The sequence below is a fragment of the Cyprinodon variegatus genome, unplaced genomic scaffold, assembly GCF_000732505.1.
Source record: "Cyprinodon variegatus isolate N-32 unplaced genomic scaffold, C_variegatus-1.0 Scaffold29, whole genome shotgun sequence".
NCBI classification, from domain to species: domain Eukaryota; kingdom Metazoa; phylum Chordata; class Actinopteri; order Cyprinodontiformes; family Cyprinodontidae; genus Cyprinodon; species Cyprinodon variegatus.
The window spans coordinates 2066660-2094201 of record NW_015150482.1 but is presented as its reverse complement, the minus strand read 5'-3'; the positions used below and the strand labels follow the sequence as shown (position 1 = coordinate 2094201).

Sequence of the window (27542 nt, the reverse complement as noted above, 5' to 3'; positions counted from 1 at the left end):
ACCTAATTAATAATTTCTGATGAAAATATACAGCACTTGCTGTTTTATCTCATCATTTGTTTTTGATAGCTGGAGAGAATATGGCAATATATAGTGATACTACAATATCGTGATAATATTGTATCGTGACCCAAGTATCGCGACATGTATCGAATCGCAACACTCATGCCAATACTCACCTCTACTCCTTACTACTCATCTATTAATGTAAACTATGTGGAGCTCTAAGCTAATAGTTTTCCTGCCGACAGATATATATATGCTATAATAAAAAGTTGTTTTTTTTAGAATTAAACCTGTATTAAAGCTCACTACAACTTCCTCTCAGATCAACATTTTTTTTTTCTTCATGATGCAGTTTACTTAAAATCAAGAAAAATTTGGATTTCATCAAGGGCAATCTAAAAAATAAAAAGATAAAAATACAGCACGATTTTCAGGTTTATCCTATAATTAGAAACAGCCAGTAACCTGAAAGGATTATTTCAATATTGACAACAAATGGACGCATTTATTTTATTTCCATGTCACTGTGATGTGCCCCTTTGTGCGTATCTGTCATATAAAATTGCAACAATAACATCACATCTCGTTTCCACAATGTGACAACATGTGAAAAAGCATCCGCCATATACTTACAGACCAGGTTCCTAGAAGATTGACCAGGAAGTTGCCACTGAAACGTGTCGACAGCATCTGGGAAATCACATACAGATTGGACACCAGGGCAGACTGCAGGATGATGGGGATGTTGGAGGTGTAGAACAGCTTGATGGGGTAGGTGTTGTATTGGCCGCGGTATCGAGCTGACTTGATAGGCAGGTCCACTCTGAAGCCCTGACATTCCCCCCAAAAAACAGGAAAAATGTAACCCACACTCATCTGGAAAACTGAAGATGATTTGGCATAATGCTCTCACCTGGAAGTATATCACCACGGCAAACACAAAGACAGTAGCGATGAGGTTCATGAGGTTAGGCAGGTTTTGTCTGTAGAAAGCTTCTCTTAGGGCACGCACTTTGTCTGTACGGGTGGCCAGCAGGTGGAACAGAGCAATGATGGCTCCTTCAAACTCCGTACCTGGATAAACCACATAAAGCCACCGATTGATCAGTCTAGCACAGCTGAATTCAATCTTATTTCTCTAAAAATGTTTAAATGCCCATACCTCTGCCAGTGTTGACAGTGGTAGGGCTGAAGGCCTTCCAGACGATGGTTTCACAGATATTGGTCGCAATGAAGAGAGAAATACCGGATCCTAGACCATAGCCCTTCTGGAGAAGTTCATCCAGGAGCAACACTATCAGACCTGCAACAAAAAGCTGGAAAAAAAGGCACAAAATCTGAGCAAGACCATGAAGATCAACATGGATCAATTTGAACTGTTTTAAGCCTGAAACTAAAAAGAAACTCTTATTATCATTAGCACCAACCTGAATGATGATCAGCAGACATATGCCAGCGCCCATCTCTGATGGATCTCCATACATGCCGGTCATAACGTACACAATGGCCTGTCCAATGGTGATGATCATACCAAACACTGCATAAAAGACAGAAAATAAAATCTGATTCAACAAAGAACAGATCAACAACAATTGTACACATCCAAAATATCAAACTAAGATATCCAGAAAGGTTTATTAAAATAAAACAAAAAGACTGACATTTCTGAGCTCCATTGAAGAGAGCTCTGTCTTTGGGAGTGTCACCAACTTCAATGATCTTGGCACCAGCCAGCAGCTGCATGATGAGACCAGAGGTGACAATTGGTGAGATCCCGAGCTCCATCAGAGTACCTGGAGACCAAAGAGAAGAACAGCAGTTCTGAGAACCAGCAGAAAAAAACTGAACAGACAACCGTTACCCTTTGGTCTGTCACAAGATAACCTGATAACGCAGGCCAACGGCAGCATCATCTCTTTGTTTTACTTGATTTTATTAGACAAGAAACACACTCAGCCATCAGAATATCGTCACTGATTTTTGGCTTTTAGTGAAATCTTTTTCCTACCATCCCGACTTTAGCTGAGGTAAAGAACTTTAAATTGTCCATGTAATGAATTGTGCCATACAAATAAAATTGCCTTGCCTCACCTATATTAAATAAAGAAAACAGAACAGTATGTTGAATATTATTTACCAAGCCCCCCTGCTGTCAGGAGTGTTGGGCAGATTCATTTAAAAAAAAAGGAACAAGTTATAGAGACTAGTTATTTCTCCAAAAAAGTTGAGTTAGTTACTCAGTTACAGCACGATTAAAGTAAACTCTTTCTAGGCAAACTACTAAATTTTTAATGCAAAAAAAATAAAGGTGAATTATTAAAGGTATAGAGGACAATCTTTTATTTCAGAGTGGATCATGTAATTAAGAGGTCCTCCTAATTGTCAATCATTCTGGTGATATGTTTATGTAAGGCCGTTGTCATGCTCTCCCCTTTAGCTATATTTTTCTGCGAATATTTATGCTAAATATTTTAGAATAAAAAAACAAACAAAAAAACGAAGTAAAGCAGGTGCTTTAGAACTTGATTTCTATGCACCACAGGCTACAACTAGCAGTAAATAAGACTGCATCATAACATGGAATAGGAATTAAAGATACAGAAAAACAAAACGGGAAGATTGAACTTCCAGTATTCCTGTGTCAAAGTATTATATGCAAATTAGGTTAGGGTAATGCTGAAGAAGTGTAGAGTGATGAGTGAATAAACTAAGGCAGTGAGTTGTGAGTCTGTGTTTTGGAAGGTGAGATAATGGAAGTTTCATTTAGATTGGAGCTGCTAGTTACAGACACGGATAAAGACTTAGTTCCCAAACATAGTGAGAAAATCACAGGGACGTTCAGTCTTTGAATTCAGTGATTGCTTCTGGTTTAGGAACGTTATCACTTCCTCTGGGATCTGCGCCACCGCCTCACATCTCTGCTCTCTGTGTGAGCAACCACTGCGTGTTGAATGCCCGCCGACATAACAGCTCCTTAGCCAATCGGTGCCACCTATTCTTCCATCTCAGCTCTCCTGGTACGTCCCTGCACTTACAACTGTCCTCTCTTTCAGCACATATTCCGTCTTTGAAAAGCTGCATTAAATCGATTGGGTTTTAGTAAAATCCTGAGTCAGACTATAAGTATACAGATATGTGAAAAATAAATGGTTAGATAACACTGTTACCAAACAAACAATTCATTAATAACGGTTGTCAAAAATGGCTGTCAGCTGTCACTGATTATTCATATTTAGGATTTTCGAAAAGTAAAGACACTGAAACGTATCTAGATACAGTTCTAATTTGGCACGATATTGATACTTCTACATGTTTGAATATATTTTTTATAGTTAATTTTAGGTTTTTAGGTTATTTATTCTGCACATTTATTTAATTAGCACCTGCGATTCAGCTAATAGACACGTTAAATGGTAGGATTGAAAAAAAGCTGAATTTTACCAAGTTATTTTTTCCCCCCACACCTTTAATTATTTGTCATACTTTAATTCCATTGGGATCAAACATTGAACATTTTCCTGGATGATATCGACATTTTTGTACTGTGATTCATATTAGAATTTGAATAAAACAGAATAGGCAGATGCAACATTACTGCTAATATAACCAGCATTACATTCTGTATTTCTTTTTGTGAATAGAAATAAAACTTTAAAAAAATAAAAAGAGCATAAAAAGAGCACAGAGTAATATTGAAGTTCTCTGTTCAGCCTTCCTCTTATCTGTTGAAAGTCTTCTGTTCTTTCAAAGCCTATAAAAGCTGTCTCACCATGTAGATGAAAGTTTATTTTTCCCACTGAATGTGTTTTTCAAATCTTAAGTGTGGCAGACATTTGACATACACACCTCTGTTGGAGGCCAGGATGACTCTCATCCAGTAGAAAGGATCTGCTGAATCAGATGACATGATCCCAAAGAGCGGGATCTGAAAAAAGTTTTAAAAAAATGTATCATTATGCAAATCAAAAAGGGATGTCAAAACAAATTGTTATTTTAAGATACATCAACAGATACAAACCTGGCAGCACACCAGAAAGATGAATAATGTGATGGCGGTCCATAGCACCTTTTCCCTGAACTGAATCTGTAACAAAAAGAAAAGAGCAATTGAAATGGAACATCACAGTTCCCTAAATAAACTGCAGAAGCTGAAAAAGAAATGCATTCCCTTTTACCCCTACCATTAGAAGAAAAATAAGCAAAAATTGTATTGTTTTAATATCCCGAATACTTTTAAAGATTGTTTTGAACTAAACACCATCTACAAACCAAAGATTTGACCCTAATATTATTGAGATTGAGAACTGCTTTTTGCAGCTTGTGGAAAATTCCGTTTTCTTCAGAAATTCAAATTAGTTCAACCCCATATTCTTTGGAAAACATTGCAAGAAGAATGCTGTTTGGTTAAAAGTGAATTCTCTCATTTCTACTGATATTTCAATAAACTAATTTTTAGATTTGTCTAACTAAAAAGATTATTAGGAGCTGATTACAGACTGTTAGAGGTTTTTATGCTATTATGCAAAAAAATTAAGGAAAAATATAAAATAATTTTTTTCTAAAAAAAAATTAAAATAAAAGTTTAAAACACCACCTTATTTTACAACCTGCATAGATATTCCTTGATCTCAACTGAAACTCAACAAAATGTGATTATAAACCTAAAAATCTTATTTTATTAAAAAGGACCAGCACATACCTTTCTTTCTGGTTTCTGAATCTCTGGCAGGACTGCACAGAAAGGCTTGATGACTTCCAAAAATTTGACTGGAGAAAGAAAAGCAAAAGAAAAAAAGTGTGTAATTAGTTAGTAGTAGATGCAAGACAGACAGCTTGGTTCTGCTGCGTCAGCAATACTTTAGTTTGACCTACACCTTTTAGACCAGGTGAGAGCAGATGCAACGTCATCACTAACCAGCTGTCAGGAAAGCAAAACAACAGGCAAGTTGCTAACATGATTACTGAAGAACATATTTACTTGATAAAGCCTTAGAGCCACTGCTATCACCTCTGCAGCCTGTTTTCAGTTGTCTTTCCAGCTACTGTCACTCAGCTGTCTGCCTATAAAAACCGCTATGTACTCATTTAAAGCAATCCAGGCACCAGACTGAACAACATCTGATAGATACCGCACAACAGTGTTTAAACAGTTGAGAAAAAAACAATTTATCTGTAAATTATGTCAGAGAAGTTAACGTTAGCTACAGGCTAACTACAGTATTTTCCCGCAAACCAGGTAGCAAAAGCGTTCAAAAACCACATCCGAGGCACATACCACTTCATTAACCTTAGTGTAATATGTGCAACTAACTGCACGTTCAGAGATTTAACGCTTTAAACTGATGCTCTTTATAAGGAGGTTCAACTTTCCACCTAACCTGACGAAGGTTAGCCACTTAGCTTCCCTGCGAGAGCTCCCTGCTCCCGGCTTTTTCAGTATGAAAACACAACTGTTGGTGCAGATATACCTCCAAAAAGGTAACAACAATAACCAAGAAGAAAAGTACTTACTCCCCATGGTGTCGTCGGACCGACTCCTGCTGTGTAGCTGTTAAGAGTTTGAGTGCACAGAGGAGTCAGTGTGGCTCCATCAGCCGCCGCGAGAGGAAAGAGAGTTGAAGAGACACGTCACCAGACAAGCCGCATGCACACGTCACTTCTCCGACAAAATAAACCTGGGGTATTATCATGCTCCAAGAGCAGTATGCACACATGTATGGGGATACCAATTGTTTTTGAGTGCCATACGAACAATTTTGATGCAAAAAAGGCAAGCTTTTAACGCTAATATTTTGAAAAAGCGTATGTTATTCGCAAGGTCCGCCTCTCCGCTAGATGGCGCTACATTTTTAAAGTAACCAATGGCTGTGATTTGGTGACTCTCGACCATCCCCGCCCATCTGATTAAAGCTGCAGAACGTTTCTTTTGTTTTGCTGTGTTTGATCTGACAATGCGATGTTATATGGACCCAGGAGAATTATGATGGTCTAAAATTAACCCATATAAAACCATATAAATAATACTCTGTTTAGAGACACATTCTGAAGTGTAGATAGTAGGCCTACCTGTGCAAGGTCAAACAGCTTAACATGAAAGCACGGTCACAGTAGTGTACTCCATTATTTATACAAAAACAATCCTATTTATGTTTTCTAAGGAAATTGGTTGTTGCCTCTCAATCTTGAAAGAATACCAATTGCAAATCACCAGATAAAGCAGGCCAGGATTCCCCAACGGTTAAGGGAAAAATGCAAAACTGCCCAAAATGTTAAGTCAAATCAAGCACAGCATAATACAAATTAAAAATAGAAATACTGTGAATCAGAAGGATGGGTGAAATTCTGATGGGTTGTTGCATTCCTGTCAATTAAGAAGATGATAACATCAGATTAAAACAACTATTAGAATTTTGTAGAAAAGGCATTAGGGACAATCCCCAAAAGTGTTATTTATATTATAAAAATAGAGGTTGTTAGATATGAAAGTTATTCAAATTTTGATTTTTAGGAATCGAACCTTAAATAAAAAATTTTGATTACATTGTTTGATTCTAGTGGAGTCAGTCAACTGTTATTGTGATTTATAGTGGGTGGTTCTTGTTTTTATTAGTTGTAGCTGTATTGAATGACTCTATCATCTTTGTAAAAGTTGAAAAAGGTATAGGTAAATATATTAAAAAGTTAGCTTCCTAATCCAACATTGATTTTTATTCCGAATCTCAACCAGGATGAAATGATTTGTCAAAACCACAAGAGAACAGTGCATAGAATAGATCATATTTTATCGAAGCTTAATGAAATAAAATCATACCATCCCGAAGTCCAAGGTCTGTCAAAAAGGATGACTGTTCAAATACAGAAAAATTTGATAATTGATGCTGAAAGACTGAAGAATTCATGATGCCATAAGGGGTGCATGTCTCTTGCTAACTTACCCGTTTCTTTCGCTTATTTGTGTCACACATGAAAAGCAGACCCTGAGGTAACGTATGACTTCACCCCTTTATACAATATACATACATAAACATGCATATGTAAGCAGACCTGGCTCAAGGCAGTAGGAAGCCCAAAATAGAATTTCCTTTGCACCAACCTTGTTCACTATCAAATAGTGTCCATATTTGATTTTTATTTCCTCAAGTTTATTTTTCTTCTCTTTATTTTTAGATTGTACCACATGATTTCACAAGAAAGCAGTATATTAACTTTTAAATCTTTTTATTTATCATAGCACGAATATGATTTCCTTGATATCAGGGCAACTTGTTCATTTTTTTAACACGTCCCTTGTGAATTCAGTATTTTAGAGTATACCACAAAGTGGCCAGTAATACAAATATTTCTGATCTTTATCTGATGAGATTATGTAACTTAACTTAACTTTTTATTTCCGTAAAAACAATCCACTGTTATTTTCATTGTGTATCAGATTTCTTTGTGTAAAAAACCTTACATTTTTATATTACATTTGGCTTATTATCACTTAACACCACTAGAGGTCGTGGTTGCCTAATTATTGAAATATTTTTGTTTGCTCATTCAATCATTCATAGCCTAATAATTGAACTTTATTGATCTCTCAATGGAGAAATTTACCTCTGCATTTAACCCATCCCTTGAGCAGTGGGCTGCCACTGTGCGGCACCCGGGGAGCAATATGGGGTTAAGGGTCTTGCTCAGGAACCCAGAGCAGAGGCTGTGGGGATCGAACCGAGCACAAGTCTCAGAGCACAAGTTCACTGCTCTAACCACTAGGCCAACAGTCCCCCATAATTCAATTTTATTTATCAGTTTCCTTATACGTATGAAAGGTATGTTATTAAATAAATAGCGTCAAGCACCGAACAAAGACAGTTTATAAGAAGAGTTTACTCAACATCAGATCTGTTTAATTAATTATTGCTGTGTTGAAAGGATATTAACTTAGTGCTGCTGGTATGCTTTGCCTATGGCCCAGACTATAATAATAAGAGTAGAACAAACAGACACACACACACGTACACACAGAGCGAAGAGTGGCCTGAAGGCCGCTCATCTTGATTAAGATAAAGAGATATTTGTTCTCATGGTTACATAATGACCAAAGAGCTGTGAGCTAATAGAGAGGTGAGGACAAGCAAACACCACAAAAAGCCCCCGTAGTCTCTGCTTTTCACAGAAATATGAATAGCCTGTTACATTGTGGCTTAATCTGAGCGAGCAGCCCAAGCTGTCAGCTGTGCAGGAATTCTATTTGACTTTGAATTAAATGTTAAATAAATTATATTTGAATTAAACAGTAAATTATTAATAAAACAGGTCAGCAACAAGGCTTTGCTGTTTCTTAAAAATGATTTCTCATGAGCAAAATGTTCTTATATGTCAGTGGGGACAAAAGAAGAGAGAAAGCGATAGATATAGATTCATATTAGCATGATTCCTCCATGCAGCACTCATAGACCTGTGTTACCTTGCAGCAGATGTTCTGTTTGTCCTTACTGTTTGCTTTATGTAATACATGGAACCACAAGCAAAGTAAATTAGGCACCAAAAAATATGAATGCCCTTAGAAGCAGCAAAACCACCAACAAGTTAAGGGCACATGCTTAACCTCGAGGTATGCTACTCAGCAACTAATGAGTTGTAGAAGTTGTACCCTGTTCGTCAGTCCTTCAAATAAACCGTTTGTTATTAATGAAGAGGAAAAATACAGAGCAGGAAGTAAAGTGATTTAATATTGGCATTCACAGCTCAGTTATGGTATTGATCAGTGTTTTACTGTGGCTCTGACGTGGAGCACGGAGAACATGGCTGTCCACCCACTGGTTCAAGGCCTAGCCTCAGCTATAGCAAAACAGAAGGTTTGACCATATGAACAACTCATATCCAAATGTAAGGAAATAAGAACATTGCTAATTTGTTCTAACTTGGATTATTTATGTTTAAGTGAAACCTGGCTAACTACTAATATTCCTAATGATATGATTGATGTATCTGATATACATGTTTCAGAAAGGATAGGTAGGTCGAGGAGGGGAAGTATTAATTTATATTAAAAAAAATAATTTAAGGTCAATGAGATATTAATAGATGATCATATATTAATATATGTTTATGTATAAATGTTTGTCTTTCATCTCGTATGAATTTTAATATTATGGTAATGCACAGTCCTCCATCATATTGTAGCTATAATAGTTATAATTACTTAAAAGATTTGTTAATAGGATTCAAATACAACAATGATGAAATACTTTTGGGAGATCGTAATATAAACTAGATGGATGATAAATTGAAAAAAATCACTTAGAGATTTGACAGCAAAATTAGATTTTCATCAGTTAATCAATGGTCCCTCTCGCATCACCAAAAACAGTCAAACAGATTACATTTTTTTTTTTTTTTTCAAATAAACCTGTTCGAATCATAATAGCCTATAACTTAGTGTGTGGCTTATCCGACCACAATATCACTCTCATTGCAAGAAAATTACCTTGAAATAATTTTGTCAGTCATTACAATACAGAGAAGCAGATTATAATACAAATTCCAAGAAGGGATGTACCCAAATTTGAGGCCAAATTAGCAAGTGTGAATTGGGAAGAGGTTTCAAACCAGAATCAGATAAATAATTGCTGCAATACATATATTCTCAATGTTTGTAATACTATGGATATGTTTCTTAAAACTCTAAGGAAGAGATGAAGAAAAATACAGCTACCTTGGGTACCGGATGACATTCAGCAGTTAATGAAAAAGAGAGATTAAACCCTTAAATCTTTCATCAAAAACAAAAGGACCACAGAATGGCTGCTTTTTAAAAGTTTGAGGAACAGAGTAGTTAAAGAAATGTAAAATATCTAAGGGTAAATATTACAAAAATATTCTGTCAGAAGTAAGAGGGAACGGTTAGATGATCTGAAAACAATTAAAAAGTTTACTGAATCCCAATGCATGGATTAATTACAAATATAAACTTGCAGCAGCAAGCAAGTTTTTTTTACCTCTCTTCAGTTAAAGTTATTACCAGCGCCAATGGATATACATGGTACAAAATGTCAGGTTTCTGCCCACTGTTTAAGTTTATTTTTGGTTTCTTTGTTATTCTGTGTCCTTGTAGTTGTTTTCTGTCAGTTTTGTATATCTTATCCTCTGTTGCCCCCTTTGGCCTGTTTCCTTTCCCCTTGTCTCCATTCTAGTTAAGCCCCTGTCGCACCTTGACGATTTAGCCAGCGTACAGTATGCCTGACGTATGAAAAATCTGGCAAAAACACTGGCATACATTGCATAAGCACATGTATAATTTAGACGCTAATTTGTTGTTTTTAGATACAGCTATTTTCTATTATTCCTTAATATAACCTTTAACCCACATAGTTAACATTTCCATCAGAACAGGGCAATATCCTGCTGCATGGCAAAAAGCTTTGGCGAAACCGATTTTTAATTCAGGTAGTCCCCATGACATCAGTAACTACCGGCCAATAAGAGTTCTTCCGATCATGTCAAAACTGATGGAGACAATTATTCTAGAACAACTACTATTGTATTTAGAAAGTACCAATTTCCTGCATCCCCTTCAGTTTGGCTTCAGATATAATCATTCCACAGAGACTGCTATAAATCTGCTGCTTGAAAAGGTTAAACAATCACTTAACAGGGGATAAATCACTGAGCCAGTTTTCCTTAACTAGAAAAATGCTTTTGATACAGTGAATCACAATCTACTGATCTCAAAGCTTTCATCCTTTCTCGGAACGATCATTGTCTTGATTTCAATCATATTTGAAAGATTGTGTATCAACAATATGTTGTCATTAATAATAGCAAATCTGCCTTCTGTAGAATATTAACAGCGATCCCTCAAGGTACTATCTTAGGTCAGGTCCTCTTTAGTCTGCATTTTAACGGCCTTCCTGGAGTTGGTACTGAAGTTAACTTGCAAATGTATGCTGATGACACCATGGTTTATACATCAGACAAGAACAATATTGTAGTCAGTGAAAAACTTTTTTAAAAAGCCTGCAGAGATCACAATGAAGGATTCTTGAAATGATTCTTGCTTAACTCTCAATACAAAGAAAATCAAATGTATTTGCTTTTCAATCAAGAAAACATCAGTACATCCGTTGAATATCCAGATCAATGGGGTCCCTATTGAGCTAGTATCACAAGAAAAATATTTAAGAATAATTCTGGACACTGTTAAAATTCAGGAGCCAAAATAATCTGCAAAACTGTTGAAATATAAACTGTTAGAAAATCATTAGAAATTTTTTAACACTTCACTGTGCTGAAATGGATTTAAACTTTTTGATCCTCTTACATTTTTCCTATGGTGCTACGGTCTGGTCTCAGACTAGCCAAACTATTATCAAGTCTATATACTGTAATGGGGCTTTAAAGGTTTTATACCACAAGCCAATCAGATTCCACCAATGTCACATTTAGGCCAAATTTGGCATTTTAGAATCCCATGAAACCCTTAATTGGACAATGCCTAACCTTAAAAGCAACATTGAACTCATACTGTAGCTAGAGCTACAATAAAAGGAAAAGAATATTGAAATTATTGAAATCATTCTCAAGATGATGAAAGACACACAAAAGCATTGACTCTGGCATTTAGAAAATGTGCACATGATGTTTTTTTAACATCTCTTGTTAAAAAAGAAAAATAATAAAACTACAATTTATTTTACTTCCACTCTCTAATATATCATTAAAAGTAATCAAGGCTTTTGCAAGGCACTGGAGAGTGTTTAATCTCTACAATATAGCCCTTTGTCTAACATCCACATCACATTTATTTAATGTTAAGAAAGGATTAAAGAAGTAGAACATGCAACTATTCCATTAACTTCTCACGCATGCATACTGCTGCTGTCATAAAACACATCGCATTCGATCGTGCCAAACATTCTCTGGCCTCATTTTCACAAGAAGTTACTCACCACTCTGGTGTTCACCCACACATCACCAGACACATATGCCTCTGCATAGAGACGTAATGCAGAGTGACACATGGGTGCAGTGAGCCTGAGGGGAGGGAGGCTAGTCAGTGATAAAGATGTGCTGTGATGATGATAATGATGATGTAAACACTTACAATAGCACCACTGAGAGTTTGAGTCCTATGTAGTCTTTTATTTATAGGAATTAGTGAATGTAAACAGCACGGTGAGGGTCTGATGGCAAAGTTCTCAGCAGTAAATGGATGCACATCAAGAAATTGAGCCTAACAGGGGCTGGAGACATAGATTTCAGGACATCTGGGAGAATGCTAACCCTAAGGAGAAATATTGAGGGCTAAAGTGAATCAAAGTTATCTGGAATAGGAAGAATGGAGGACTGTCTATTTGTTTCCCAGCAGAACATCATGTCTTGAACCTAAACCCTGTCAGCTTGTGGCTACTCTTCTATTGACAATTTTAACTACTCTCTAACTATTCTCCTGTTATGTGTTGTTATAATATTTATTCATTTTTGCTCTTCCAATTTCTTTTTCAATTAATCTATTTGAAACCTGACACAGTAAAAAGCTGCATTAACACTCAAATCCTGAACTGAGAGAAAAATAACTGTCTTCTTTTATCCTTAACCTTTAACCTTCATGGGTGATCCTACATAAAGAGGTTAATTTATTCCTCTGATGCTTCATTAGGGTAATTAAGTGGTCAGTTTAAATAGGTTTGACAGGGTGGACCAGCACACAGTGGACACACCAGGAGCCTGAGGCCAGCTCCATGACCGGACGCCTGGCGGACAGTGTCTCTGCCTCAGTTATGTAACATCCTAATTACATCTTGGTTTGAGTTTGCCTTTCCTCTCATGCTTGTTGCTGTTATTCTCTGGGTTTTTCTGTGGCTGTATAATCACTTTTAGATCCTGCGCCCTGAGATGACATGTCAGGCTCCTATAAGCAGTAACAGTAATGCTGCTGGTGAAAAAATGAGGTAAGAGCAGAGGAAGTAGAAGTGGAAAGAATGTTTAATAGTAGCATCGAGTGGAAGAATGGGCAACCATTTATAATGTATAACATCAGGCTATACTGATTTTTTTTTTTGTCACAGTAAAACATCGTATTTCATTTTCAAAAGCATCGCATTCCTCAATTTGTGATCGAAAAGCCATAATAGCCATGTTTATGAAGATGGACTGAGGGAAATTATGCACTTTGGAATGCAGAGTTGTGGGATGTTTGTTTTGCTTACTGTTTTCGAGGGAGTTTTGGCTCTTTATACAGACAGATTCTGTCTGTTACATATTTGTGGTTTGTAAGGGAAACACACAAAAGGAGAAGAGTTTATTTTTTAAATATATGTTTAATGGCTAATTTTTCTTTAATAATTTGTATTTAATTTGTATCTCAATATTTATTAAACAGTAATTAAACCAAAATGGTAAAACATATGTGTGGAAAAAGTAAACATGCCTGGGGGTTAAATGTCTGTTGAACCTCTGTTAGCAGATAAGACGTGAAGAAGCCATATTCTATGCAAGGCTATCATTCTCTCTTATTGAGTTGGATGAACATTAACCCATTTCTTTTTAGTACATTTTGTTACTGACAGTGTTTTATTCCCCAGACATCAGTATGAGTCGAACTTTTTTATATAGAGCAGTTAATACCTAATTTAGTGAGTTGAACCTAATTTACCAAACAAGCCCAAATCATAACACCCCCACTACTATGCTGCACAGTTACAGAAGTATCTACTGATATGCTAAGTTTTACTGTGTATACTGTGTGATAGTTGAGCATCACTCATGTAGTGTTTTATTCAAATGCTAACTACCAGAAGCAATAGAAGGGAAAAACCACAACCACACAGCCAGCTTAGATTCATCCACCTCCACCCCCCAAACCCACACATTTTACCAGTAGCTGAACTCTAACCAGATCATACACAGAATTTCTATAACATGGAGATCTGGAGATGAATTCCTTCAACAGCAAGCATTTGAACCACATACTTATATTACATCTTGAATATTATCCATGGTAACATTAACATTTGCATTAAATCTTAAATTATTTAGTCATTATTACTTATTTACCCAAGTGTCTGTATAGGTAATCGCTTCAATGCAACCTCTGTGAGGCACCTATCAAAAGCAACTTGGTCATGTTCTCGATTCATGCAGCTTTAGCTTTTTCTTTTTACATGATTCGAAAGCTGCAGTTAAACTCATTTTGTCATGTAGGCTGATGTTGAAAAGTGCTTGTTCCATTGGTCTAAGTATGAAGAAAAGTAAAGGATTTAGTGGAGTACATGGAGTCATTCACATCTTTCTGAATAGTGCATGTTTGTTGGGATCATGAATGTGTTCTGTTGCTTTGGGATCAAGTATGGCGTCATGTCCCCTTCCTTTTTTCAGAATTAAGAATCAACTGAAATAGAGCTGCAACTAATGATTATTTTGCAAATTGATTAATCTGTAAATTAATTTTTCAATCAATCGATTAATAATCAGATACCCAAAGGTTCCTTAAAGAAGACTACTTGCAAAATTAAAACAGGTGAAACCTAAACTTTTAAATTTAAGCAGTTCTGGAAAGAGCATATTTACATACAAAAAGGATTTTATTTATCTTAAATGCAAAATATCCATATATTCTTTTACAATCTATCTACTAATCTTTATAATTACTGCTCTAATAAGGTCATTTTGTCAGCTGAAGACAAGTTTTAGAGTCACTGTGCTTCAGTAAACAATTAATCAATAATTGATCTCACACGGGATAAATTTACCTTTAGGAGCAGTGGGCTGCCATTGTACATAGCCCTGGGAGCAATCAATGGTTAAAGGTCTTGCTGAGGAACCCAGTGCAGGCAGTAGGATTTGAACCAGGTACTTGCAACCTTCTGAGAGAACAAGCGCACTGCTCTAACCCACTAGGCCAACACTCCCCCATAATTCAATGTCATTTATTTACTAACTTTAATTCATTTACCAACCTAAAATTAACTTTTATAATATTTAGTATATGAGTGGTCTCAAGTGTTCTGGTCTTGGGGCAAATTAACCTACTAAGCCCAGAGGGTTTTAAAATGAAATTAGCCCTGAAACTATACAACTTACAGTAATAAATTAAGAAGGGCTCCACTGTTATCAGGTCTTAGTGCTGATCTTTGATTTCATTGGCAAAAACACTGTTAATCTTAAGCTTTTTTTAAAACTTGACCTAAACCTACTGCAAAGAACCTTCTGGTTAAATTGATATTTTTCATAAGTAGTTCAAGCTATAGCATTTAGCATGCAGAGATGAGTAAATCTTGGGAAGACAGCATATTGTAGCACGTGGTTCAATAGTTTTAAAGTCATGGTTGATGTATTTCCAATACAGCTGTGTAAATACTGTAGCAGGAACATGTATTTGGAGATTACATGGTTGTGAGAAATGTTCTGCTCATGCAACATTTTGTTTACACTTCCAAAGAAATGAGTACAGCCTGGTATACTGCTGTGTTAAAAGTCTATAAAGGCATTGCAATGACTTATTTCATTATGGTATTGTTTCTTGCTTTGGTGTGCATTTACATAAAAATATCTGGACATTTCTGTCTTCTAAGAGCCCAGCAGGGCATTGCTATTCCCTGAAGAATGTCTTCATGCAGAGGATCACATGCAAAACTTTAAAAGACCGACTACAAAGTGTGTTTGACAGAGTTACTATGTGGTTTGTTTGAGCATTTAACAAGATTTTATTCAAATGGTTACTCATTGAGAAAAATATCAGGAAACTTTGTGAAAGAAGTATAAACATGTGCCAAAGGCCAATTTATAGGAATGCAAACAGAGGAGAAGATGTAGGAGGTGCAATGTTTTCCCCATCAGTGCATGCCGTGTCAGAAATTCATAAATGTAAATGTCAAAAACAAATCCTACAAACTGTGAAAAACCAAGAGGCTTTTCTGGACTGTGACATATCTCCCAAAGGCGGGAGATCTTTAGATAAGTTTACCATTTTCCCATGCTGCTTTGACAATTAAACATCAGACAGCACTTTAATTATAATATTCTTGTTTTTATGATACAAAAGTGCACCAAATACGTGGCATTTTCAAGTACACTTTGATGTACATTGCCGCGTACACGTACAACCACAGAATGGGAGTACATTAATGAATGGAGAATGTAAAGGATAGTATTGCTAAAATTAGATGAATGAGGATGTGACTAGGAAGACTCAAGAATTTGACACCCTTTTAAACTGTTGTTGCCATAGGAACATCACCCGCTGTTATGCAAGAGCCCCACTTGTGGTGGCAACCTCCACATAAGCAGTGGACTACAATGATGCACAGGCTCATGAGTGATGTGGAATAATTCAAATGGTGTATCATTTGTAAATGTAATGGACCTATAATATAAACTGCGCACAGGCCTGGACAGACACAGCACAGAGCACTGACAGAATGGGATCATTCAGATGGCTAAGAACAGCCCACCGACCCTAAGGCTGTTATGTAATATTGGTTACACTCTCCCCTTCCCCCACTCCTCACCAACAGAGCAGAAAGGGAAGAGCTTATCTACTACACTACTTATCGACTGTATTTCTACTTCCTCTGATCTGTTGTTCTCTCACCCCAGTGCCAAAGCGTAGCTTTTAAACATCAGCAATCCTTCAAAACTGCATACAGTGCTTCGTAAAGCATTCATATTCTACTTCATTGGAATGTAATTTGAGAGATCAACACTAGGTAGGGCATCATCATGCAGCAGACGTAAAAAGTTGCATGCTTTGGGTTTTTTTCATACAAACAGGTCTGTTAGAGTGTGGAGTAAGTTTCTGTTCACCTTTTTATAAATAAGTAATACAGTTACTAAACAGCATCCATTTGTGTGAAATTTTACCTCAGTATAAATGCAGATGCTCTGTTAAGGTTTTAGAGCTTTTTACAGAAAATATTGATGGCCAGACAGAGGAAAACACCTCTGAAGGAAACGCGTTGCGCTAGATTTAGTGTGGTGGTTTCAGAGTAAAGCTGTCAGCACAGGCCTCATTCCTCCAATTTTAATTAGCAAACAAAAATCTAAACTCATGCATCACTTCTCCTTTTACTACACAAGCATGTAACTTATGATACAATGTGTAAAAACCCAGGGGGTCACCTCACTTTTGCCAGCCACTGTATGCTTAGCCTCTGCATATGTTTAGTAGAATGTTCTTCCCTCTCTGGCCTGACCTAGACTCTTAAGAGAGATTACAGTGTCTGTCGTGTCATTCACAAAGGGTTTGACCCATTACAGCCAATGGGATTACTCTTTACACAAACCTGGCATGGCTGGTCTAGAATAACATTAATGTTATCAGACCACATTATTAAAGAACACAAATGATAAATGAATACACACAGAAGAATCTTCTACCTTTGGAGCATCCTTTATCTTTAGATGCGAAAAATTACTTTTTGAATTGTTCCTTATTTGCCCATTTAGACATTATGGTGGGGGAACCACAATGTAACAAATAAATCTAGTCTCTGCACCTACGTTTATTCTCCCTTCATATTTTTTGCAACCCCTGCTATACAGATATATATGATTGTAAATGACGATAAATAGGGTTGAGCATTTATTTTCTTACAGCCTTTTCTAATTTAGGAAGGGCAAAACTAATTTCCCATAACTTAAGAACATTTACTCTTGTCTTTCTCATTTAGAAGGGTGGATGAGAGAACAGGGCCATATATAGTAATTAGATGTTTCCAGATCTTAGATTAACTTACAGAGTAAAGTTTACATCACAAATAATGCAACTTTTAAAGTTGTAAAGACTATACAAAATAAATACTCATTGTCATGCCGTTTCTGTCACCACTACATGAAACAAATCAAATTAAATGGGGATAATTAAAATTAGTTACATTAACATTAATCCCTTTGTTTCTTTATTTTCTTTGAAAGATTCTAAACAAGATTGGCCTAAAATCTGAAAAATTATGTGCATTAATAACCAGTAGGTTACAAATTATAATTTATTTGGCTCAAAATATTAACATCCAAATCCTAGATATGAGGAAGCTCATCGGTCATTTTTAAATCTTTCATTATGTTTTAACAAGAGTAAAAGACAATAAAATCTACCATATGTTGTCATGTGTATAAGTTTATGTACCAATGAGTGCATTAAATCTGTCACAAACTCAGAGAGAGTGGATCTGTACCAGCAGGGTAGCACGTTTCCGAGCATGCTAATGGCCTCTGCACTGTGTTGACCTAAGCTCTCCTCTACTTAAGAGCTATTTTCTTTTTTTCTTTTTTTTTACACAGACAACTGATGTGTCTGTGACTCTTAGAGTAGATGAGTCGCCCTTGCGTTGTCTGCCTCAGACCGGTTGGGGATGACTATGACTGGCTGAGGCAGAAGCTGGGAAACGTCATCATCCATTCTCCTTCTGGAACAATCCACCATTTCTGTCTGCAATAAAACTTTCTTAATGACTGAGGGGATAAAAGCTATGGACATTTATTAAAGGAAATTTGGCTTCCAGCAGTACCCCTGCTCAAAATTACAGGAAATTACATAGAATTTTCCAGGGTGATGTGTGTGCATCACATAGTGCTGGTAAGAAATGGAAATATGTTCAATTAATGACAAACTAATTTTGAACATTGGAGCCTGGACATTTTATATTTTTTTCTGTGGGGGTAGGATTATTAAAAATGACAACTTTTTGTTAGATGGTGTTACAGAAAATAAATCGACATGTTCAACGTTTATTGTGGATTTTAAAAATATAAAGTTATATACCGAGTGAATAATGCACACAGATCAAAGTCTAGAACAGCACCTTCTGCTTTATCTGTGTTGAGAAGTTAACATAAAAAACATGGAATAACAATATGGGCATGTGGAGGTTGCAGAGAAATCTAACACTATTTGGAAATATTATCAAGGTTCTGATAAAATTCCTATGGATCTCATTTTGTTTTTAATCTTGGAAGGAGTCATTTAAATCGGTTGGTTTCCTTGGCACTAATTTGACTTTTAAACATAGCCTGTACATTTACCAATAGAGTTGAGGTTGGGGCCTTTTCACATGCAGCATATAAGGAACCCTCAAGTATGTTTGGGATCAATGTTTAGGTTGGAAAACAAAACGAAGCCCAAATTTCAACAGTATAATTCTTATTGCTCCAATACCAGTGGTTGTGAAGCTCAACCACAGCATAGTCCTGCCCCCACCATGCATGACAACTAGTACATTATTCTTGGGTTTGAAACCCTCATATTGAGTCCTCTCTCGGCTTTTGGGGAAAAAAAAGTAAACTTTTGTATTTTTACTGCTTTTTTTTTTTTTTTACTTTGACTTAAGAAGAAATCTTTTAAATCAGTACTCTTACATGATGAAAAATGTCTGGCTTCTCAGCCCTCATGCCTAACTTCACTCAATGAATTTCTAGACAAAATTTCACCAAATCAACAGACCTAGAGTTTATGTTTAAGCAAGATTTTTTTTTTATTAAAAAAAATGGAATTTTTTTGTACTCAAGCATCATTGTTTTAATCTTCACTGCTGAAGTGAAAATACAAAAAAAAAATGTATATATTACAAGAAGCTACTTATCCTACTCTTACCTATATACATTGTATATCCTAAGTCCAACTCTCCTGAGTGTTGGGTTCAAGATATATATTCTAATAGTTTTCTATTTTTCCGAAATCATTAGTGTTTTTTGATAGATATTTATTTATTTGGGTCATTCTTTGAAAAACACAAGGATTTTCATATAAGTTTATACTTTGTATAACTTTACATCATTTTTAAATGTTAAATCAGATGTTATGATCAGTTACCAGGTACTGTTTACCAAGTGCTCTTTTACTTTTACTTGAGTAATTATTTGGATTGTTACTTTTGACTTTTACTTGAGTATACATTGAAAGAGTAAAGCTCTTGTTCACATTTTGGGTACTCTACCTACCTCTGGCTTTAACAAAACTTTATTCTAAAAGCAACTTTGCTTTTTTACATGGGCAATCAAGCTTAAAGATATCTGTTTTGGAGCAGGAACTATTTTTTTATGCGAAAGACTATGCTGTCGATCCAGCATCTTCCAGTTTCTGGTAGGCTTGATCTTTAGGGATTTTTTTAACATCCTATCCATTTTTCTTAGAATAAAAGAAGTGACTTTGTCTGGAGGTTCCAACAGGATATTGACACAAACAAACATCATAATTGGTTTAAGAAACGATCAAATAAGCCCACATTGAGTTTCTGGAATTACACAAACCTCAACCCTGTTGGAACTTTACCAAATATGCTGAAAATTTGGGTCTAAGGGACCAAAAAAATACTTCTATATGCAATCTACTGGTGATCTGAGAGGTCCGATATCCAGCCAGAACTACGAAAAAAGTTATTTGATAGCTTCAAGAAAAGCATGCTTTCTGTGCTACTTAAAGGATTTTTTTAATGCAAATATGAACGGCAGTGGGTGTTTACATCGGAGGATTTCTGTTCTATATTGGCCCGATTAAAGAACATCCATCTAACTTATTTCTACTATTTCCAGGCCTCTGAGGAAGAACAAATAATTCTCTCATCTTGGGCTTTGCTCTGTAAACACCCCTAAAGAAACCCCAGAGAGATTTGCATGAGATTTGATTGCTGTGGCTTTTAAATGTAGTACTAGCAGGAAATCATTTGTTTCCTTTCCTACTTTGCAAACAACAAAAGACACAGCTGCTACCACAAAGGTTTTAATTTCCCTCCACCAAATTGTGGACAACACGAAAAAAAAAAACAAAAAAACAAGGTAGAGGTATACAAGCATGTCAAATAACAATATTAATCAATATCATTATTGTAACATTAATAAGATGGAATGTAGTACTCTCCATTCACAGTCTCTTTTTTTTGACATTTTTAGTTGATTTTATGATATAAATAAATATCTCTCTATTATCTCTCTGAGATATATTTAGCTTTAGGAGAGAGAAAAAAGAATGATGGCAAGATGACCATGTAGAAGAAGAACGAAGCCTGAGCTCGCCATCTTGCTCACTCGCAGTTTCTGTCCTCCTTCAGTCGCTCTGCTTCTCCTGGTTTCAGTCCCAACACACCCCCCTTCTTCAGGGTGTGTCCCCAGTGCAAAATGACTCTCTCTTTGGAAATCTGACACAAGAACACCTGCCGTCTGAAGTTTGAATGGCTTTTATATACGGCCTGCCCTTCTCCTTATTGGTTACTTGGGTTAAAACTGGACGATGAATGTCGGCGACATTCGCACATACAGCGCTTCTTTGTTACCTTGAGTCCATTTCACTTCCTGTCAGCTGGCAGTCACAACAGTAACATCAAAAAGCACTGATGGCAAAAAGAGGTAAAGGAACAGCTACAGCGCTAAAATAGTCCTCTCCTCAGTTCCTCCTCTGATTTTGTAACTATGTGTTTTATTTTAGCGGTCAGTCTGTGCAGTGGTTCTCCAGTTCAGAGATGATGGTGATCAGGTTCTGGAGACCAAAAATATAGCCACTGTCCTTGCCCTCATGGACCACACTGTCCTCGCCATAATGTCTGCAGGTGGTGTGAGCAAAGTCAATCATTCTCACATCTACCACAGGACTGCAGAGCTCTGATAGGGGCTGGCTATTAGTGGAGCTCCCACTGCTGCTGCTATCGCTAGATGGCGCTGGGCTGTGAGGAAAGCCAAACGCACCCGCCTCTTCACTCCCCTCCTCCTCTTCGTCCACATCCTCGTCCATTTTAGGCTCAGCTTCCACCTCCTCGTCCTCGTCCTCCTCCTCGTCTTCAGAGAGCCCGTCTTTGGTGCGCCGGCGTGTGTGCTTTCTGTGCTGAGCTCCGTCGTAGATGATGAGCAAGGAGCTGGAATAGAAGCGGTACGACTCGCAGGACTCCAGAGCAGCCTGCATCTCCCTGAGCCGGCTCAGCACTGGAGAGAGCAGCTCCTGCCGCAGACGGTGTCCACTGTGGAAGAACTGGAACAGGGCCTCCTTGAATCCAGCCAGGGTCAGTTTACGGCCATGGTACTTGTTCATGAAGATCAGCTGGCCGGAGTCAGAATGGTAGACCTGCAGGGACCCAAACATTGTAAAATAAAATAAAAAGTCTCTTCAAGCTTTTTTCTATTCAAATCGATTAAACTACAAGAACTTTCTCATATTTTCACCAATAGATTGATAAATACATGGGAGCCATCAAATGCAAGCACTGCGCTCAGATGTTGTCTACCAATCAAATACCTAGCAAGTGCTAACATCAGAATGTTACAGATTCCCTGACAAGACAACGGGGTCTCTTCCTGTAATCATAAAGAAACTATAATATTTAACCAATACTAATCTTGGCTGCTGAAGACATACCTCCAAAGATTTGCAGCTTGGAGAATAATTGGTTCAAAGGTTATGAATTCATGGGTGTAGGATTATTTTCTTTTTTTCGTAGACGTGGACATAATTTCGAACAATAAGTCGATAAATTGCTATTAAAATATGATGAAGGGAAGAAAAAGTTGCAATAGATTTTATTCCAAGATTTGAATAGATCTTCTGCACATGAAAATAAAAGCTGAGCTGATTGCAATTGGAAAATCCATTAAGAGGGTACCTTAATATGACATTTTTAAGCTAAGATTAGTACTGTTGGCAGCAGGAAAAAAAGAATCTTATATTGAACATGAAAAAATGTCGGACCATCCATACCTGCATGCCACAGAGTCGGACTCCTATGGAGGCTGACGTGCTCTGCTGGCACTTGCGGATCTGTATGGCCTTCTTCTCTTCAGAGGCATCGTCTCCATGCTGCCGTGTGCCCATCTTCAGATCCAATACACAAGGCAATGCGTGCCGCCATGTCAGGTTCTCAAGCAGGATGAATTCTGAGACACCAGGGTTAAGGCGAATAAAAGCAGAAAAATGGACGTTTTACTAAAATAAACCTCCATTTTTGCTACAAAGCTTGGTGATGAAGGTTTTTGGTTCATCGAATTATTTAAATTGAAACGTCAGGTCACAGTGTCAAGTAACCGATGAGAGTGATTGTGTAACGTATCCCTTTTGCTAAGAAACTGATAGCAGCATATTGAATAGCAGGGCTTAGATACCAGCTGAGGCTACAGGTATTCGTATCAGCGCTGTATGAATAGTCAGATCTGAACACACTCAGGGGAAAAAAAAAAAAAAAGGGCTGGCTTTTGTACGTGGAAGGATACTGTATTGGTTGCGGTGCTTAGCGTTCTCCTTCATGCGCTGCAGGTGCTGCTGGTGACACTTCAGGCTCCACGGATTGTGTTTGAGCTGAGGGACGGCGTTACTGTGACTGTGATCCAGTCTGTAGCGGAGCACTTCAGCCTGCTGGGGCCGCTCCAGCTCTGTGTAGCCCTGAAGCGTGTGCCCACTGGATGAAACAGAACAGCAGAAATATTAAATGGTAACTCCACTAACTACTCAACAGTTGCATTTTTATTACATGCCTTGTGACATATCTGGGTGTGATTGAATCACAGGCTGCTGTCTCACCTCTGGTCATTGTCTTTTCGAAAGTGGCGCCCTCGGCCATCTTTGCTGTAAATTTCGCTCTCCAAAAGCAGCGAGGATGTGATCATTTGGCCCCAGTGGAGCATTTTACTCTTGGCATCACAGTCTGCAGAGGGGTCTTTGTTCTCCACATCTGCCGACGGGTCACTGAGCAGGGGGTAGGCGATTAGGCAAAGATTCCCTTCTTCATCCTCCTCAAAGCTGACTGACACAACACCTGAGATGGGAAAAAGGGAAAATACATTTTCTATGTTAATTTCAACAAGTCTTGGATTTAAATACAAATGAAAAAAAAAAACAGGAAATGTATTTTTAAGACATTGGTTTGAAAAAATGGAGAAGTGTTACAAGAATGTATTGATAAATACAAAACATAAGTCATTGAGTTGGTTAAACGGGCTGAAACTTAAAAATTGAACCATTTTCCAACCATTGAACATGTCTTCTCTGTGTGGACACTACTACTGAGGAAATCATTCAATGTCTGCTTCTTTTCTCAAATGTTCTACACCTCCATTACATTTGGCCCTAAAATTTTGCATACTTACACAATTTCCCAACTTTGTTTATGTCATAAACAGCCGCAACGTTTCATCAACATGGTGTCTCATGTGCTGAAAAGGTCGTATGTTTTGTAATGACTCTAAAATCAAGCATAAGGGGGGCAGTAGGATCGTAAAAATGAATTCCTGACATTTTGCTCCGTTGCAGTTGTTTTATTTTAGGTGAATATTTAAAACGACTGTCATGCTGCTTTGTAATCCAAAGTAAAACATTTAATGAGAAGATGCTGCAGAAAACAGGACAGACGGTGATTGGACATAGTGGCACTGTTTTGTGCAAACAAGAATTCCCCTGAAAAAGTCACCTAATCTAATCAGAGGCTGAAAAGTGTATGTCTCTATGGACATTCAACTGTATAAACTCTGTGAACCAAACTATTTTTAAGGCTTTATCTTTTACCACTGACCTTCACCAGCAGCTTCATGGATTTTTGGATCGCCATGTGCCCCAAAAAACAAACAGTGGTTCCCAGCCATTAACCTGACTTGCCTAATTTATCCCAAACAGTAATAAACAACAGGGTGGCAATAACAGCTGTCAGCTAGGACGCCCTCTTGTGGAAAAATGTGGTACCTTTGTCATCCTTCAAAAAAACAACAACACTCATGCATTTGTAGGAAGGGTTTCATGATGATCTATTAATCTATCTCTCGTGCAGGAGCTGCATATTAGGTGTTTGCAATACAATGTAAACCTACATTATATTTGATGAGAACATGCATGCAAAAACTGCTGCAAAAACGCGTAGGTTAGAAAAAATGTTCACTACCTCTGTACTGTGGGGTGAACTTCCTCATTGCAGCAGGGAGATTCTTGTAAAACTGATGCTCCCTGGGGATGAGGGGTTTGCAGATGGTCTGCTCCCCGAAGCGCAGCACGCAGGAATGTCCCCCCACCTGGTGCACAAAGGGCTCAAGCATCACTCCTTTCTCCATGCAACACGGCTGATTCTGCAGCTGCTGCTTCTGTTTCTGTTCTGCATCCATGGCCTCCTGGGCCTGAGCCTCCACAGCCGGACTCATCCTCCTCTGGCACTGTCCACACCACGGCGGGCATTAGCCTCCTGACACACACGCGCACGGATGCGGTAGGGGCCCCGTGTTTTAGGGCCGCTCACAGGCTCCGGATCTGCTGATGAGTAGTCCTTTTGAGTCACAGGATGCAGATCGGAAGCTGGTGTTGTGCTGATTTGTTCTCTCAGAGACTCAAACGGTTGACAACAAAGAAGGGAGAAAATAGAGAGGAAACACGACAGTCAATATTTGATTCCTCTCAACTTGTTTTCTGAAACACTTTTTCGTTCCTTTCAAAGTAGGTTAGGGGTCTAAGCTGCTTTAAAAGAGAGCACAAACAGAGATATCCTGCTCCGATGCAGACTAAATGCCTTCTGACAGCTGAGATCCCTTCACTACTGGTAAAAACACGCACAGCCCAACGCTAGCCCCGCCTTCTCACAGAGAATCCACCAATCAGCGGCCTGGAAAGCAGGTTGTTGGGTGGTAACCCTTCAAGGCAAAGAGGCAAAGCAAACAAAGACAATGGCAGGGGGAGGGGGGGGGAGGATAGAGGAATGAAAACAAGCAGGGAGGGTGAACTCAGCTGTTTCTGCGTTTATGTGACGGGAGGCCTTGACTGAACAGCCTTGACGGAAAAGGCAACTCTGTTTGAGAAAGTGAGGGGGGAGTAAGAGAAACAAGACTCAAAACAAAGAGCATGTATGATAAGAACTTTGCACATAAAAGAAGACACAAATAGTTTTAACATTCAGGAAATAACTGGCTTTGACCAGAATTAGGTGTTTTTAAAGTTGATCAGCCATGCTCTCTGGGACCACACACTCAAAAATCTGATGCTTTTCAGGTCAGTAAACTCTTAGTTCTTGTTACTTAAGCATTGGCCACCCCTACCACTCTTTCGCTCTAATACAGACAGTGTCAACACTAGTACTCTCAAGTGGAATATTCAAACCATTTTAATTTTTTTTATACATTAACATAACAGCAAAGACACTGTGGTTAATTATGCACATAAATATACTGAAATTAAAGATAAGTAATTAATGCCCTTTACAGAATTAGATTTTGTGTTATATGGGGTAAAGAGAAAATTATGTCTCTGCATGTCAGCTAGGAGTCGTCAGTGAAATCATAGATACATAACTATTTTTATAAAAAAAGGTATTAAAGAATCTATTTATGTAGATATTTTTATTTGTGAATATAATTTTTTTGCAGAATGATTATTGATTAAAATAAGTAATGACAATGGAAAAGATGTTTGCCCTAGAACTTAAACCTGAAAGAATTGTATCCACTATATATGCGTCTATTTGTTAGAAAAGGCTGTGGGAAAGGATAGTTTGTCTTCATTTGGAAAACATGATGTTGTGCTCAATAATTTTCCTGTTGGAACAGTGTAGTTTAACCCTGAGGTTCTGGTGCCTATCCAATTTCGGCCAACCCTTAACGTTTATTGGTTATTTCCTGGCCACCCTTAAGAAAATTTTAGGCTAAGCTTCTGGATAGAAGTCGGTTAATGAGGGGGAGAAGATTCAAAAAGTGTTTTTTTGAATATCAGCAACTTTTTTTTTAAATAAGTCGAAAGGAAAAGGGTATTTTCTACAGTATTTTATCTTCAGTAAAGTCCTGGTAGCTGTTTATTCAGCCTGCTGCATAAGAGAATCAATACTTATGGTAACAGGTGATGGTCTTTAAAACCTAGGAAAATTATTATTATTCCAACCTAGAGGAAAATCGTCTGGTCAAATTCAGTAGATAATGGTCTAAATGTATTCAAGCCTTTAAAGTCAACATTCTGGATTAAGAAATGCTTGCAGCCTTTTTTGAAGTTTCCGTGTTAAAGTAAGGGTCTTCACTTTTTAGGTTTTACACAGAAACCAACGTTTAGCAAGGCTAACCCTTAAAATTAAATGCTATGAGCATGTTGAAAAATCAATTTTAAATTAACATCAGCATCTTCTAGAGAAACAAATTGGCTATGATCAATTTCAAAAGGCCCAGAGTTTGGCAAGACATCAGCCAAAAAAAATTCTATGATCTGTTCATCTCTGTAACAAAGTAAGTTTGCCTGTTTTGCTTGTCAGTGTGTACATTATTCCTAATCTATGTTGCTGTTATAAAACCTTTTCTAAGAGGTGTAGATGTTTGTGTTATCTGAAGCACGAGACGTGGTGAGTAGTGCTGATACAAGAGGTTCCTTAGAGCTCATGCACTGACCGGAGTGGAAACTGTAATCCTCATCCTAAACCTTCCTAACACTTGTTGACACAGATTATCAGAGCATCTGAAATAACACCTGAAAAGGACAGTTACTCTTTGTTTATTCCACGCAATCAAGCTCATTTTACTGCTGTACAAAAAAAAAAAAAAAAAAAAAGTACAAAGTGTGGTTAAGCCAAAATATCAAGTATGACTGAGCTGTATGTATGTCATGGTAGGTTTTCTGTGCAACTTTGTCC

The 27542-nt window shown here is 37.4% G+C and overlaps 2 protein-coding genes across 2 annotated transcripts in view; both read right to left on the bottom strand.

Annotated features, from left to right (window-relative positions):
• The window catches only part of LOC107100419 (protein transport protein Sec61 subunit alpha-like 1), a 7863-nt gene extending 2136 nt beyond the window's left edge, over positions 1 to 5727 (bottom strand). The window contains exons 1-9 of the mRNA XM_015398882.1: positions 5518 to 5727; positions 4706 to 4773; positions 4025 to 4090; positions 3853 to 3931; positions 1668 to 1799; positions 1434 to 1543; positions 1169 to 1322; positions 920 to 1080; positions 640 to 837 (exon numbers count right to left, since the gene is read on the bottom strand). Of these exons, the coding sequence (XP_015254368.1) occupies positions 640 to 837; positions 920 to 1080; positions 1169 to 1322; positions 1434 to 1543; positions 1668 to 1799; positions 3853 to 3931; positions 4025 to 4090; positions 4706 to 4773; positions 5518 to 5524 (975 nt within the window). The 5' untranslated portion in view covers positions 5525 to 5727. The remainder of the gene's footprint in view (positions 1 to 639; positions 838 to 919; positions 1081 to 1168; positions 1323 to 1433; positions 1544 to 1667; positions 1800 to 3852; positions 3932 to 4024; positions 4091 to 4705; positions 4774 to 5517) is intronic.
• Positions 5728 to 20739: 15012 nt separating this feature from the next.
• On the bottom strand, positions 20740 to 25410 carry LOC107100521 (inositol hexakisphosphate kinase 2-like). Its single transcript, XM_015399037.1, has 5 exons — positions 24834 to 25410; positions 23483 to 23717; positions 23176 to 23360; positions 22667 to 22842; positions 20740 to 22036 (listed from the first exon to the last, which is right to left on the bottom strand). Exons 1-5 carry the CDS (start codon positions 25084 to 25086, stop codon positions 21410 to 21412), a joined length of 1476 nt encoding a protein of 491 aa, XP_015254523.1. The 5' UTR covers positions 25087 to 25410; the 3' UTR covers positions 20740 to 21409.
• Positions 25411 to 27542: the final 2132 nt, after the last annotated feature.

Excerpts from the sequence above, each read along its gene's own strand:
- LOC107100521 (XM_015399037.1), bottom strand. The coding sequence starts at position 25,086 with ATGAGTCCGGCTGTGGAGGCTCAGGCCCAGGAGGCCATGGATGCAGAA. Across the intron at positions 23,718-24,833 it reads GTTCACCCCACAGTACAGAG|GTGTTGTGTCAGTCAGCTTT; the intron begins GTAGTGAACATT and ends TTCCCATCTCAG. Across the intron at positions 23,361-23,482 it reads CGAAAAGACAATGACCAGAG|TGGGCACACGCTTCAGGGCT; the intron begins GTGAGACAGCAG and ends TGTTTCATCCAG.